We start from the raw sequence: 15,365 nt of genomic DNA, 5'->3' as shown, positions 1-15,365 counted from the left end.
TATTTGTGGCAGTTAAATTCAGTTTTATTTATATAGCATCCTGTGTTTTGTAACATCTGGAAAGATGGCTAAAATGTTAAAATCATGTAGCATAAACCTTTCTTTTAATGCAGTAATATCCCTTATTGTCTTGACTCTGATCTTCACTCATGCTCTGAGTCTCCTTCCATTGGATTGACCGTCTGTAATGTTACATGTCTGTAAATATAACAATGATGGGATGTATGTGAATTCAGGGAAACATAGAGAAACCAGTTGTGTGTTTTGTGAAGTGGATCAGGCCCTATTGATCCATTTCAAGAAGTCTCAGAGTTGACAGCCACAAAGTCAGGCTGCCATCCCACACATTCATCTGGTAGGTGAACAGATGAACCCACAGACTGTGTAATTGTGTGCTGGAGAGCTGCAGTCGCATTTTCAAGCATAAAATACACCTAGTTCATACATTTTTAAAAATACAGTTTTCTATGCTTGCTTGTCTACCCAGTACACAAATGTCAGTAGGTTCTTACACGTAAACAACTCGATAACTTGTTGGCATGTCTGTCCAGCTTCAGTGTAGATAATTTCTCATATAAAGGACTTGTGTTCAGTCACTGATGAACAGAGCAGATAACAAGAAGTGCACGTCATTGCTGCATCAATAATTTGGTGCATCCCCACTTAAAAGCTGTCTTTCCCCGTCAAAAACCACAGGGACATTGGCAAGGACAAAGAAAAGTGTGACGGTGTGGAGGACGAGGACGGTAAAGAGCAAAACACGCCGCGCGGCAGAAAGACCGCCAACAGCCAGGGCCGCCGTAAAGGAAGGATCACCACACGCTCCATGGCCAATGAGGCTGCATCTGTTGCAAATGAGGAAGCGCCTCCCTCTGCCCCTGAACCTCCCATGCCAGATCCTCCGCAGCTCCTTAAATCTGACCCAGCACAGAAGGGCGGGAAGGAGCCCGGAAAGCCGCTGACTCCAGTCTCTTCAATGGAAAGTAATAAAGGTGAATCCTCTACTGTTCGTTTTAAAAGTACGCTGCTCTACTCTACAGTCGCATACGGTTTTGTCGCAGTACAAATTTGAGTTGCTAGGTTCTGCATTTCCAGTTTTAATAACTTTTCAAAAACCACTAATTATTTCTTGGTATGCAATATAACTGTGTGCCTACCTTCATATACAACAGGAATAGGTTTTTTATAATTTGTCATGATGTCACTGCCTGCCATTTTAGAGTGTTTTAACTCATTTCAAGCTTCATTTACTATGATAAAAATGCCATATGTAATGATTTATTTTTCACAAAATGAAACAAGCTTGACAAAGCAACACAAAACTGGGTCCAAAATGTAATGTATAAACACAATTTAAAAAGCACCTTTCTTTTCAGAGCTGGTAACATTCAACATAGAACAGGAGGACAAAATTATTTGACATTATTATAACAATCTGTGTAATGTTCCCAAATCAAGATTTATGTTGAGTAAATATATGTTTGTTGAACATAGAGAGATTTTCTACCTCTTGTCGTCATCAGGGGCCACCCTCTCCAGGCTTAACATCTTTATGACATCATTGCATCTCTATCACTTGTGCATTTGCACATCAATCTCTACTGCGTCCTATTTTTATTTGGCCTCCAGTTTTGCAAGAAGGCCTCCAGTTTCTCATTTGAAACTGGCGGCTGAGGATGCCTTTTCCCTGTGAGCAGAAAGAGCTGCTCACATAACTTACTCCAGACAAAATGGCTGTGAAGTTGTGATGCGCAAAGCAAACTTAAAATTTTAGCATAAAGATAAATCATTGTAGTATCATGAGCTGAAAGAAGGACGTGGCAGATCACAGACAATGAAGATGTAGAAACCTGGAAGGATATGGTACTGCTGCCCCCCCCGTCCTGTGTAGGTACAACTCATGTGTAGCTCTTTTAAACCTGAAAATAGACATAAAACCCAGGTATTCGCTGCCAGGTGTCAGAATAATTGCCCTGCATTTTATTCCGTTTGAAAGATGTTTGCTATCCATCCATCACCACAGCAGAGCAAACGATCTGTTCTCATGCTACCAAGAACTTGTACTCCTCCTCCCTTTTCAGGCCTGTCACTTTGACCAAATGTATTTATTTATAATTTCACTGTTTTTGTTTTATTTTGAAGTGTACTGTGATAAACTGGCTCCTGCTTCCACTGTTATCTTTCTTATTCTGCCTATCACAGTAATCTGGTTTTGTGTCCTCAGGTTTGTTTGATTAGTCCACCTCAATGTGTTCATTTGCCCAATTCTGGATGTATAATGGTTTATTTGGGACTCGGTTAACTGAATTATCCGTATATGGCAACGTTTTGGACATGCAAAACTGTTTGCTTGCTCTGTTGTAATCTATGGTGCTTCTTAGAAGTAGGTGAGCTTGGCGCTACAGGGTAGCTACCGGTCATTGTAGTTGAAGTGGTGCCATTGAAGTCGAGGAAACCTTTAGTGCAGTGGAGGTTAATAGAGCATTGTGTAGATTCATGCATTAAATTATACATTGTGGGCAGTCTACTTTCATATAATGTCGATGAGAAGAACTCAAGAAGGACCAGACCTGTCATTAGGGGAGAATTTACTTTGCCATAGAGGAAGGAAGCCTAGTCTCATGGACAGTACTTAAAGTAAATCTAACAGACTCTGTAGGTGGAAGCAACTTTCTCAGGAGTGTTCTAAACAATGAAAATTGATCGATTAATCTTCAATCTTCATCTTTGGGTGATGGGGGTGCAGACCTCCTCTTAATGTCAAGGGGTACAACTGCAGCTATATTAGTCCAAATGTTGACACGGTCTCATTGGGTGCCGTGGAGGAGAGTGAGCTGGAGTTCATCTGTCCCTCTGCACACTAACCACACACTTCTGTGAATTTTGTTTTCGGGGGTGGGGGGTTTGGAAAGTTGTTCAGCCAAGCTGAAGCAGGAAGGAGGAGTTTGCATCTGTGTTTGTGCCAGATGCGCAGTGTCACAGTACAAGTGGTGGGAGGGTTTTCGGGTTGGCTGCTCTATCTGCCTATTTGTCTCCATCCAAGGCCATTTCTCAGAGAGGGAGGCACGGCTCCCAGCTCCTCCACTGTCTGGTGTTGCATCAGCTGACCAAGTCACCCTCCCCTCACGGATTAGGGAGGAGGGCTCACGCCAGGGCTGTTGGGAAGAGAAGGAGGGATGGGAGGAGAGAGAGAGAGAGAGAGGGGAAAGTATGAGAGAGTGAGAGCAGCCGAGTGAGCTAGAGTGAGAGTGTGAGGGAACAGGTCTCTGCAGCCCCTGAGTGTAAACAGATTATTAGATTAGTAGCCATGAGAAGCAGACAGCTGAAGAAAAGGACCGTCACACTCTCTCTTTCTATCTTTCTCCCTCCTACCTTCACTTTCTGTGGTTCTACCGCTTTTTTGTCAGTGCTGATGGGGCTGCTTTTTGTATTTTCGATTTAGTTGGTCCTGGTGAAACCGGAGAAACTTCTCGCTGGACCGAGGAGGAGATGGAGGTCGCCAAAAAAGGTAGTGTTTTGAATAATTTCTTCCTCTATTTTATCACCATTTCCTTCCTATCTCTCTATCTCTTTCTTTCGCTCTCTTTCTCTCTCTTGCCTCTCTGAGGCTCCTCTCCTGTTTTTTTCCCCTCAGCTGAGTTTTACTCTTTCTCTTTCTGATGATCTGATAAGGTTTCGCCCTGCCTAAACGCTCACAATGAATGCTTCCATCCTTGTGTGCGAGTAGAAATTCATTATGCTAATTCTTTAGTGTTCAAGAAGCACCAGAGCTTGACATTTGTATTTATGTTCCTCTTTACACTGCTGTTAAGATTAAATAGTTGCTTTTATTGTAATTTGTTTGTATTGTAAACTCTTCAGTTATCAATTGCTGTGCTTGGTCTTGGGCTGCATCACTACATTTATTTGTCAGATTATTTGCCAACAAAATGTGCCCCTCCTCAACTTTAGACCTGACTTTTTTGGTAAAGCTTCCTCCACTGGGTTCCTGAGTCCCAATAGCTGTAGACTCAAGTGTGAATAAATGGATTTACATGGATTAATGAAGACATTAGGATGGAAATATTTGTTTCCCTTTTACGAAAACCCTTGCTGCTTTTATCTTCTCAGGCCTTTCAACCTGTATACTACCTATGTCTGTGGATTAGTGTAGCTTAAAAAGCCTAGTCATGTGCAGATCATGGTTCAGAAATCACTACTATGCTGCGATCATGGCTAGTCATGCAAGCACAGTGGACAGTTGTCCGTCTTAATCATAGTTATGACTTGTTAATCTGTATAAGCCTTTGTAATACTAAGCTAATACATGTCATGCTGGGCAGTTGAATTTCAAAGTTCTGCCATAGCAGACAGGAATTCAGATCTTACAGGAGAAATTCTTGCACGTATAACTTTACACCCGTTCTAATTCCCTTTTAAAACCAGTATATCAGTCGAGCGACTCAGAAATGTTTAAAAAAAAAAATCAACAATCGTTGTCCTAGTCAAACTGTGACAAGGCAATTTAACTTGGCTAGTCTGTGTTATACCAAATATTTTAGGGTTTATGATGAATATGCTTTGTACAAAATACAGTTTCAAATGGTAAAATGATCAGACACATGAATAAACTCACACAGCTGCACACAATGTTACCAGCTTTACAAAGGCGACCTTCTGTGGATCTGTTGTTCGTTGTGGTGTTTATTATTCATCTTCATTTTCACAATAAGTTAAATATTTGCCTGTCCATGTGCACACCAAACCAAAAACTCAAAACAACGAATATATCATCAACCCTCTCAAGGACATGCATGGAAAATGTTTTCAAAATACCAATAGATGTGCTGTTGCCATGGTAATAACAATAATCCCCACATCTCACATTGAGCTTGAATTGTGTCAGAGCTAAAATGAACTAACATTTTCAGTTTCCTGCAGTATTTCTGTCAACAGGACTATGTTTTTTCAGTGTTGTCAGGGTGGTTGAGCCACTGAGTGTAAAGTCTTAATGGTTTGTTCTTTATAGCAATTGAAAAGAAAAAGTTGTGTTGTTGCATGCTAAGTTATGTCACACCCAACATCTGCTGAGATCAGAGGGAGAAACTTTACAGCAGGTTTTCCTCAAAAACTGAAAACCCTGTTGCTTGCACATGACAGTAATGGAGGTTTGCTCTCCCAATGCCCTCATTCCATCATTTAACTGGAACAGTGAAGCGATTTTATATTCAACTCTTTGGTGATTTGTTAAGCTGTCGGGATCCTTCATCAATCAAGGCTGGAAAGAAAAGTAGGTCATGGGGGTTTCAGGATCTCAAGATGAAACACCCTAATGTCACAGGTCACCAGTAGTCTTCCTATTCACTGCAGGTTGGCAGAGCAGCTTGAAACTTAAGGGCGACTGTGTGTTCAACACATTAAGTTGGATAGGCCCAGCAGATGACCATAGTAACAGGGATGTAATGATTGTCTTGTAGTTTTGTAATTTATAAGAAGTTTCTTGTTAAAAGTAAGAACAATTGCAGCAGCTTTTGTTTGTACAAAAAGACCACAAAGAATTGAGATCATCTTTACAACCATAGTTTCCACACTGATTTTGCACAATGCAAGTGGTTGAAACATAGTTTTTAATACTGTCTTTAATCTTTGAAACCTTGATTGTATTACTATACCTTTTATGTATTTTGAATTGAGTTCAGATGGTGAACTAAATCATTTTTATTAGTCTATAAGTCTTATAAAAACATGACAAGAGAATCCACCTCGTAGTGGTTTGTATTCTACCAGGTGCTGTTTGCATCTTTATTGCTGAATTGTCCCTCTTCCTCCTTCGCCAGGACTTGTTGAACATGGTCGAAACTGGACAGCCATTGCCAAAATGGTGGGTACCAAAAGTGAGGCACAGTGCAAGAACTTCTATTTCAACTACAAGAGACGTCATAACTTGGACAACCTGCTCCAGCAGCATAAGCAGGTGAACTATTTGCTAGTTGCCTTTATTCGGGTCTGTGACTGAAATGTTGCAATTATGATGATAAATTGTACTTCTCCTGTTTCCCAGGATACTCGGAGGGCTCGTGGTGATAGGTCCCAAGGGGAAGGCCACGCCATGGCATCACCTGATGATGACGAAGACAATGTAGATGACAGTGAAGGTCAGAAAAATGGATGATAAGACCCTTGTACTATTTAACACACAAGCGCTCTATTTTGTTTATGTTGGGTGCACGCTGAAAGAGGGACTCTTACACTCTCTTGTGGTTATGCCTTGAATATTAAGTCATTGTTTAGGAATCATACAGAATTCAGGTCTGGTCTTACAAAAAAAAACTTAAGTAAAGATGGTAAGTAGGTAAGGAGTTTATGGATGAGCAGTGTATCTGATCGGAAATCCAACTTTCTGTGAAGATGTTGATCATCTCCAACCTAGAGATCTCCCATCATAGACATTACACAGATACACACAATGTATAAGAATGATTGATTCAACTCTACAAAGTGCACCTTCAAGCTTAAAGTGTATCTCTCAATTTGACTATACACATGTTTTGTATCTGCAAGTTTTTTGCGTACCATCTGGGCTAATATTACCATGGCAACAGCTGCAGCAGTAGAGAGCAGCACCAACCAATGGGGTCAGGCGGATATTTTGAGCAGACCGTTTCTGTCTTTTTTTTAAAAGGCAGGTTTTGTACGGTTTGAAGACGTGGTCACAGCAGAAGCAAACAACAGTGGGATCACATCAGATGATTCAGTGAACAAAATGGGCATTAGTTAAGGCAGGGGAAAGGCTCATAATGCCACGCGTCAGAACAAAATGCAGCTGTTAATGTGGATATTAATGAAATGTGTAAAATGTGAGGAGAACAGTTTCCCATTGGTTAAATGTGCCTTTCACATAATCTGCCATGGACATTAATGCAAAAGTGTGCCTTTGTTCTTTGGGATATTTTTGTGATGGGTATGATCTTTTTTTATTACTACACATAAACATGCATTTAAGATCTTTTGTCTTAAATATCCTTTGAAGCCTGTCTTGTCTGACATGCAATAATTCATCCTCTCATGCTTCCTCAGGTGGTGACAACAGCTCTGACACGGAGAGCGCCCCTTCTCCCTCTCAGGCCGACTCAAAATCTGGAGAGTCTAAGAGAGCAGAAAACACCACAGGAGATGCAACATGCTCGGACCAGGATAAAGGTCAGGCCAGCAATGGAAAGGCCGCAGAGCCCTCATACGGAGAATTTCGTGTTAAGGAAGAGAAAAGCCCTGAGAGCGAGACTGGCTCTCAAGAGGAAAAAAGCAGAGTGGCATCTTTTCCTGGCCCGGTTCATCCAAAAACTGAACCCCAAGATGTGGACATGAAGACTGGAGAGGTTCAGGTGAAGTTGGAGCCTGAGATCAAGGAGAAAGGAGAAAAGGGAGACCATGGCGAAAGGCATAGGGACATCCACTCAGATAATGATTCAAGTGCGACTTGCAGTGCTGACGAGGATGTGGAAGCAGAGCCCGAACGACTCCGGTGGGTCTCCATAATCCCTGCCTCCATGTTGTTTCTAGATAATGAATCAGAGCAGTGATGTGACCACGAGTTTGAGTTTGACGTGTACATTTTGCCCGACTTTGCAGGCTATACCCCATGGACAAACCGTCGCTGCTCTGTCCTCCAGGCACAGTGCTCGTGGCCTCACCCAAGCAAGCTCAGCTCAACATGCAGCAGATGCAGAAGCGTGCAGCTGCCATCCCTCCCATGGTTAGTTTCAGGTTGATCTCTTTTGACTGACACACAGGAAAGCAGCAGGTTGAAATCAGTGTGACTACTAACATAATGCCAAATGAAGCAGTATGTGTCGTCTACCTATCATGCAATTTTAACCTTGTTTATTTCACTGTCAAAGTCTAAATGAACTGAAAAGTTCTGCAGAAACTAACTAATGTTTTTCAGTGTACCCAAGCTCATTTAAAGTTTGATTCCAACCTTTCAAGCTGTGCTTTGGTACTCTAACATATTGATTGTTTATCTTCTATTGAAACAACTTTTTTTTCTCCGATTAATTATCTAGGTGTCTGGTCCTTATGGTCCTGGGGGATTGCCCATCAGTGGTTTAACCATGTTTCAACACCAGATTAAAGCAGTGCATGACTCGGCACACCAGGAGGAGAAGCAGAGGCAGGATCTGGGAGACATGGACCGCAGACCCCCCTTCAATACTCGCAGCCCCACTGTACTGGACAGAGATGGTGAGGGAACAAAAAACGTCCTCATTCTTTCTCCAACAGTTACTTGTTGCAGTTCATTACTCTGTCAGCATTTTTTAGTGGACTATTTGTAGGTAATAGGCCAGTTTAGTGCGTTTTCATAAGAGTAAACATCTGAGGAGGATCTCTCTAGTTGGAATATGCTCCGGGCTTGAGCTGAGACCATTGACCTATTGTAAACTATGATCTGAAGTCTGTGCTGATTCTCCTCTTCTTGTGCGTCTTGTTGGAGACGAGGAGTGGTTTGTAGTTTCTGAACTCGTATGACTTAAGCCTATTAGAGCGGGGCATTTGATGCTCCTGGGTGGTCAGATATAGTTCAGCCGCTCAGAAGGGGAGAGCAGCGAAGAAGCTTTTAGCACCCTTTAGTGAAAGTGCTGTGAAGAGCAGAGCAGCTGCCTGTAAGCCAGTGAGCGTTGACACCGAGATAGTGCAAACGTTTTAGCAGGTGTGTGTCCAGGTGCTCCTGTTAGTTGCACAAGTCCATCTCACAAGTCCAAAATCCATTTTCGGTCAGCTTGATGCTCATTGGCACTGGGCTTTTGCTTTAATAGGGATTATCTTCCCTTTGTCCTTCTGCCTGTGTACTGCAGGTAAGGCCTTACCCTACATGCCTTATGACATGATGCTGGCTCTGGACCCGGAGGGTCACTCTGGTCAGTCAGGCTCTCCCTACAGACTCTCCCCCAGAGAGCTGAGCAAGGCCTCACCTCAGCCTGACCCCAACGCCCCCAACGTCTCCTGCTACAGTGTGCCTCCAGGTAAAAGCACACATCTTCACCATCTTCTCCACCCCATCGTTGTTTTCCTCCTGCCTTCCTTGCTTTTATAAACTAGACTAGTCTGACAACGATTTTGCCTTTTGTGTTTGACATTGGAGGCTCCTTTTTTTACTCTATTTGCATGAGCATGTTTATTATTTTGGATGCGAAAGCTGTTTATGCGATGTTGGGAGCAGTGACATTGCACTCTCTTGGAGCCAATTTCTGGTTTTATAAGCAAGTGAATATGATAATTTGGGCTATCTTAAATAATTTGGAACAGGAGCGAGCGCTTTTGTGACACATTTGGTTTTGACGTTGCTTTAGACCAGTCACGAATTGTAAAGTCAGGTTGAATCTCATCTTGTCCGACCGTACATGTTCCCACAATAGGTAGTTACTTCTACCATGAACATGCTGCCATTAAACATGGTTAGGAATCAAGATGCATTTTGATACTTCTGCCAAAGACTGATTATGTAAAGGTTTTGCTAATGGAGATATTTTAAGAATAAACAGTTTATTTCTTTTGCTTTTGTGAGTTTTCCATTTTTATAATTGATTCCACTGTGCATACTTCTTGTTTTGGTGCACTTTTAATTGGTAAATGGACTGCATTCATTTATGTAATACTTTTCTCTTTTTGAGCGCTCAGAATGCTGTAAAGTCGTGACAACTGAAGAAGTTAAATCAAATAAAAATTGACAAATTGAGTTATTGTGAAATGACAAATTCCCCACTTGCTCTGGTATTTTGATTTTACCTGAAAGCACAAGCCTGTGCTTGTCTCCGTACTTGCACACTCCATCTACTCGACTTTTGCATCTGTTGGAATAAGGTTTTCATTTTCCGGCCTTAGTTCTTTTTGGCATTGGTATATTGCAAAATTAAGTTTGTTTGGCAAATGCTGTCATTCATGTGTCTTTAGCTCCTTTTACATTAGCAGATACCCCGTGTTTAACGCACGGATCTAGTGTCAACTGTCCAAATAACTCTCCTCCAAGGGTAGTGTTTTTTTATTTATTTTTTTTAAACTTTGTCTGCATATATATTAATGGTTAATACCGTGTGTGTGTGTATTTTTTTTACCCCTTTTCCAAGGGTAGTATTAACCGCGGGTCAGGTCTAATGTAAACAGAACTAACTCGTGGGTCGTTTGTTGATCACGCAACCTAGTACAGCCCACCAGGCGAGTTTAAACAAAAAAAAAAGAATATATATATATATATATATATATATATATATATATATATATATATATATATATATATATATTATTATTTTATAAAATAAGGAAACGGCTGATGAGAGTAACAGCATCAGGAGGTCACAGCTAGGATCTTTATTTGCAAGATAAGTAACTTGTGAGACAAGGAGATCTGCGAGCTGCTCAGCTCAGAGCCGAGGACGCCATAAACCGTTTAAATTGTTTGAACAAGTGGCCACAAACATGACAAACTGGGACTTTGCAAGAAGCAAAACCCGACCAAAAACATTCATTCCGATCTTAATTCATCCTCGTTTTGAAAATTAAACCTGTTTGACAGCGTATACATTTTGCTGATGTAGGGATGATACACAGGTTACGTTATGTTTCAGAGATAAAGCCAGACTCGTCTTTCCTCCCCTCGACTCGCCTACAGGCACGAGGTGACAAATACCACGCCTCGTGTTTATATTACCCAATGCGCGTTAAACACGCGTTCATCATCCAGCAATAACAGCGAGATGTAATCTAAAAACGCCTCTTGACTAAACCTCATACTGTACTATGAGTATGAACATTTTTGCCACAAGACTGTATGCAGGATGCATATAACAGCACAATCAGTATGTTAAAAATACCTGGTTAGCGTGTTACTTCTGGAAAAATGTCCAGTCTACCTGACGCGATGCATCCCATAGCCCAATCACCCACGACAGCAAAGGCCCTGTATAGTGGTCATACTGGCGGCACGTAGAAGCTGTAGCTTAATTGCTTTTGCAGTAACATACTACGAACGGCTAACAACTGCTGCACCAGTGAGCTGTAGTGGTACTGTCTTGTGTTTGTAGTACGCGGTATGTTGCGTTGAAAGTGGCCTAAGATGGTGTTGCCCAATTGCAGTCCTCAAGGCCACTAGCCTGCATGTTTTAGATGTTTTACTGCTAAAACACACCTGATTCAGTTATATGGGTCCTTAACAGACTCGGGCAGACCTTGAGGACAAGCTGATGATGATTCATTCATCAAAATAACTGGTAAACAAATGAAAACTCTGACTTGACAAAGTTGGACTGTTGTTAGCCACGAAACAGGTTTTCAACCACATTCAGTAGTTTTTTTTTTACTTTGGCTGTGCAATGAATAGATAAAATCTGAGGGCATTTGTTTTATAGTTGTTGAATGAGAAGCACAGTGCAAAGAGCGTGAGCCCCTGGACATCAAACAAGATTTGTGCTGTCCATTTCTGTGTATTTGACTGTTCAAATAAATCCAAATTTACTTTTTGTATGGTGATAGTCAGTTGGGAATATGTAAGTTTCAGTATTCAGTCAGGTCTAGAAACTGAAGGTTGTGCAGCCATTTTATGTTGTGTTTTTTTGTTACACACACACACACACACACAAAGGGAAACTCATGTTTGAGAGTCAAGGAGAAGACTAAAACTGTCTTTTTATTATTTCATGGACCTGATTCTGTATTCACCGTTGCAGTAGTTCATATTTATTTGGGATAAATATACCTACCATGTCATCACAAAAAATGTTGTTGTTCCTGATGCTGAACTGCTGAATGAATCTTAATGCTTGACACACAGTCTCCCTGCAACAGGGATTTATAAATTTGTCACAGTGGCTTGTTTTCTCATCGGCCCCTTTATGAGCCAGTAGGGTGATGACGTCCGTGCCCGCTGGAGGAACTCTCACAGCCATTTGCATTTTTGATTTCTGCAGAGTGCAGAGCACGAGGTGCAGTCTCTGCTGAGAGGTCACTCCTGGTCTGTGTGGGTGTTTGTTTGTGGTGTGTTAAGATCCATTTCTTCTACTTGGCTGTCCGAGGGGACATTAGGAGGCGCGCACCAAAGACATTACAGGTTTAGATGAGGATAAGGACATAAATACTTAACTTCAGCACTTACTAGACTGTTTTAAGAATGAGACATGAAGCATAACTGCCGTAGTGATTCTGGGTATTCGTCATCAGAAGATGCTTTAAAAAAAAAAAGTTATAGGGGATTTCATTTTTACTCCTGAGATAAATATTTGATGCCAAAGTGATGTTAAATAAGTGTGTCAGATTTTATTTTCGTCTCTCATTTTCCCACCAGTCCTCCATCCTTCCCCGAGCCAGCTAGTCCAGAGCATGAACGACGGAGTCCGTGTGACGTTCAGCAGGCCCAGTCGACCTCCCAACATTCCTTCTCCTCCTCCACTCATTCCAACCACCAAGCCCACAGACAAGCCTTCCTTCATCCATGGAGGCTCCATCTCCCAGGTAAGGCTCACTTCCCTTCTGAAGCAGCACTCCTATTACATTTCCACCTTACTGATATTCCAACCAATGAGTGAGGAGAAATATAATTTCTTAATAATTTTCATGTGCGCTACTAAAATGAGCAAATCTGGCTTTGCTTTCTCTTACATGACTTGCAATAATTATCAAACTTAGATTTACTTATTAATAAATATACTATATACTCTATTTTTAGTTTTGAATATGTTCCTTTCTATTGACACTATCTTGAATAGATAAATGTTATAATGTATTTTGTATGTGTTAAAGGCTTTGAGCTGTAACATAAAAAAGATGATCAGCATCACTTGACACCGCTTCATTGCTCTCACTAACACAGTGATCTGAACTTGAGATGAGCTCTTTGTTCTTTGTTTCTTTTTTTCCAGGGAACTCCTGGCACATATCTCCCGTCCCATGCCGTCTATGGGCCAGAGGGGACGAAGAGCGCTGTGGGCTCCATCTCTCTGGGTTTGCCTCGGCAGCTAGATCCTAACAAACCTGGTAGGAGTTTTTTTTTTTCCTTTTCCAGTTATTGTTGCTGAACTTGTACTCATACAATATTTACAGTCCGTGATGCCTAATGGGAATTTGCTGGATACAAGACGTGCACGCACACCAGACGTCGGTCATGCATTCTACATTATCATTGGAGGGCGCTAAAACTTAGACATCTTTCAGTTAAATAATGAAAAAACACTTAAAATATCAATGATGGCAGTTTTTCCTGTAGCTTGTCGGTACTCCTGAGTAAGTTGTCCTACAGGAATATTTTATGGTTCATATGTATTTTGTCTAAGGTTATAGTGTTAAATCACCATCCTATCTTAAAAATGTATTGCAAATGTGTTTCTCCAACTGCAGTTGACTAATTCTTGTTAAAAAAAAAAAGAAAGTGTGTCCACGAAAGAGAGGCAGATCATAGAAAGAGTAGTTCCTTTTTTAGGATCACAGTGATGTAGTCAGCAATGAAAAAAATACAAATGTGCCTTTTTTGTGTCAGTACTTCCTCTCCCTTTTATATTTAGAAATACCTCTCGCGTAGCTACTGAATACCAACAGAAAATCGCCAAATTTGCATCTTCTTTCCTCCATGTTCCAGGGGCTACGATCTCATCCATCCAGGATGGCAGAGGCAACCCTTCAAAGGTTGGTGAGGGGTTGGCTCTGAGAGGATCAATTACTCAGGTAATGAGTAGCTGAAGGGAGATTTGTTTTTTTTTCCTTGCAATATGTGTGTTTTTTTTCTAATTAAGTTGGATCTTTTCCTTTCCCCTATAACAGGGTACTCCAGCCCTGTCTCAGTCTAATATTGCTGCTGCAGACCTCCTGAAGGGTACAATCACAAAACTGGCCACAGAGGACCTGAGCAGCCCAGATAAGGCCAGGGGGGAGCAACTTGCTAAAGGTCATGTCATATACGAAGGCAAAAGCGGTCACATCCTCTCCTACGATGGTAAGCACTTAGGTTATCAGTTCTCCTAAACACTGCTCGTTCCGTCAGGCACACAATTATATTGTAAATATTTGTGACCAACAGCCATAAAGAACCCCCGGGAAAATACCCGAAGCCCCCGAACAGGCCACGAGCTGAAACGAACCCATGACATGATGGAGGGACCCATGGGGAGAGGACATCCTGGCAGGGATGGAGCTCCATTGGAGGGTACTACTTGTGTACAGCTTACATACTGAATGTGTCCCGGCAGGAGTCTTCAGTTTCAGAAGGGTGATGTTTGTGTTGTTTTTGTTTTTTCTCCGCAGGATTAATTAGTAGAGCCTTGCCCAGAGAAGGCCACCATGGAGACTCTAAAGAAAGACCATTGATGACTGGATCCATTATGCAGGGTTGGTAACCAAAGCTTGCCACATTCCACATGAGCCACTTAATATCACTAGCTGCATGAAACAGTAAGGGAGGCTTACTGTCTACTGTCTTTCCAGGAACCCCGAGAACCAATGCTGAATCGTACGAGGATGCCATGAAATATGGGAAGCAGATAAAGAGAGAAAGCCCACCTATCCGCTCCTTTGATGGGGCTATTGGCAAAGGCAAGCCCTATGAAGGAGTCAATACTATCAAAGAGATGGGACGTTCAATTCATGAGATCCCCCGACAGGACCAGTCTGGCCAAGACATGTGCAAGACTCCCGACCTGGCGGACAGAAGAGTAATGGAGGGCTCCATGCCTCAGGTTAGACTGGACTTGTAAAGGACTAGCCCAGGGGTCCGCAACCCGCGGCTCTAGAGCCGCATGCGGCTCTTTAGCGCCACCCTAGTGGCTCCTGGAGCTTTTTAAAAAATGTTTCACCTTTTTTTCCTTTTTTTCCCTTTTTCTTCCTTTTTTTCTCTTTTTTTCTCTTTCTTTTCTCTTTTTTTCTCTTTTTTTTCCTTTTTTCTTTCTTTTCTTGTTTTTTTTTGCTTTTTTCTTCTTTTTTTCCCTTTTTTCTTCCTTTTTTCTCTTTCTTTGTCTTTATTTTCTCTTTTTTTTCTCTTTTTTCTCTTTTTTTCCTTTTTTCCTTTCTTTTCTTGTTTCTTTCCTTTTTTTTCTTCCTTTTTTCCTTTCCTTTTTAATCTCGACATTTCGGCTTTTTTCTCGACATTTCAACTTTTTTCTCAACATTTTGACTTTTTTTTCGACATTTCTCCTTTCACCATTCGTCTTCATTCTAAGGTTTATACAAGACCTTTCATTTTTTGCGGATCCAGACATATTCGTTTTTTGTGTTTTTGGTCCAATATGGCTCTTTCAACATTTTGGGTTGCCGACCCCTGGACTAGCCAGTATATTTTTGTAGACAGCTTTAGCTCTCTTTAAGCTTTCATTTAAAGCTTTGTTAATAAAAATGCTGAATACGCAAAATGTACT

The 15,365-nt window shown here is 41.4% G+C and overlaps 1 protein-coding gene across 3 annotated transcripts in view; it reads left to right on the top strand.

Annotated features, from left to right (window-relative positions):
- Positions 1-15,365, top strand: part of ncor1 (nuclear receptor corepressor 1) — a 59,245-nt gene that overhangs the window by 32,951 nt on the left and 10,929 nt on the right. For all 3 annotated transcript variants that reach the window (XM_061740084.1, XM_061740085.1, XM_061740083.1), the window contains exons 16-30: positions 697-992; positions 3,443-3,508; positions 5,817-5,953; positions 6,041-6,134; positions 7,057-7,501; positions 7,609-7,732; positions 8,043-8,220; positions 8,832-8,999; positions 12,311-12,477; positions 12,885-12,999; positions 13,598-13,683; positions 13,780-13,951; positions 14,036-14,161; positions 14,260-14,343; positions 14,440-14,690. In XM_061740084.1, the coding sequence (XP_061596068.1) occupies positions 697-992; positions 3,443-3,508; positions 5,817-5,953; positions 6,041-6,134; positions 7,057-7,501; positions 7,609-7,732; positions 8,043-8,220; positions 8,832-8,999; positions 12,311-12,477; positions 12,885-12,999; positions 13,598-13,683; positions 13,780-13,951; positions 14,036-14,161; positions 14,260-14,343; positions 14,440-14,690 (2,509 nt within the window). The remainder of the gene's footprint in view (positions 1-696; positions 993-3,442; positions 3,509-5,816; positions 5,954-6,040; positions 6,135-7,056; positions 7,502-7,608; positions 7,733-8,042; positions 8,221-8,831; positions 9,000-12,310; positions 12,478-12,884; positions 13,000-13,597; positions 13,684-13,779; positions 13,952-14,035; positions 14,162-14,259; positions 14,344-14,439; positions 14,691-15,365) is intronic.

Source organism: Cololabis saira, chromosome 14, assembly GCF_033807715.1.
Source record: "Cololabis saira isolate AMF1-May2022 chromosome 14, fColSai1.1, whole genome shotgun sequence".
Taxonomy (NCBI): Eukaryota; Metazoa; Chordata; class Actinopteri; order Beloniformes; family Belonidae; genus Cololabis; species Cololabis saira.
Note: the sequence above shows the minus strand (reverse complement) of the source record. Positions and strands in the feature narration are given on the sequence as shown.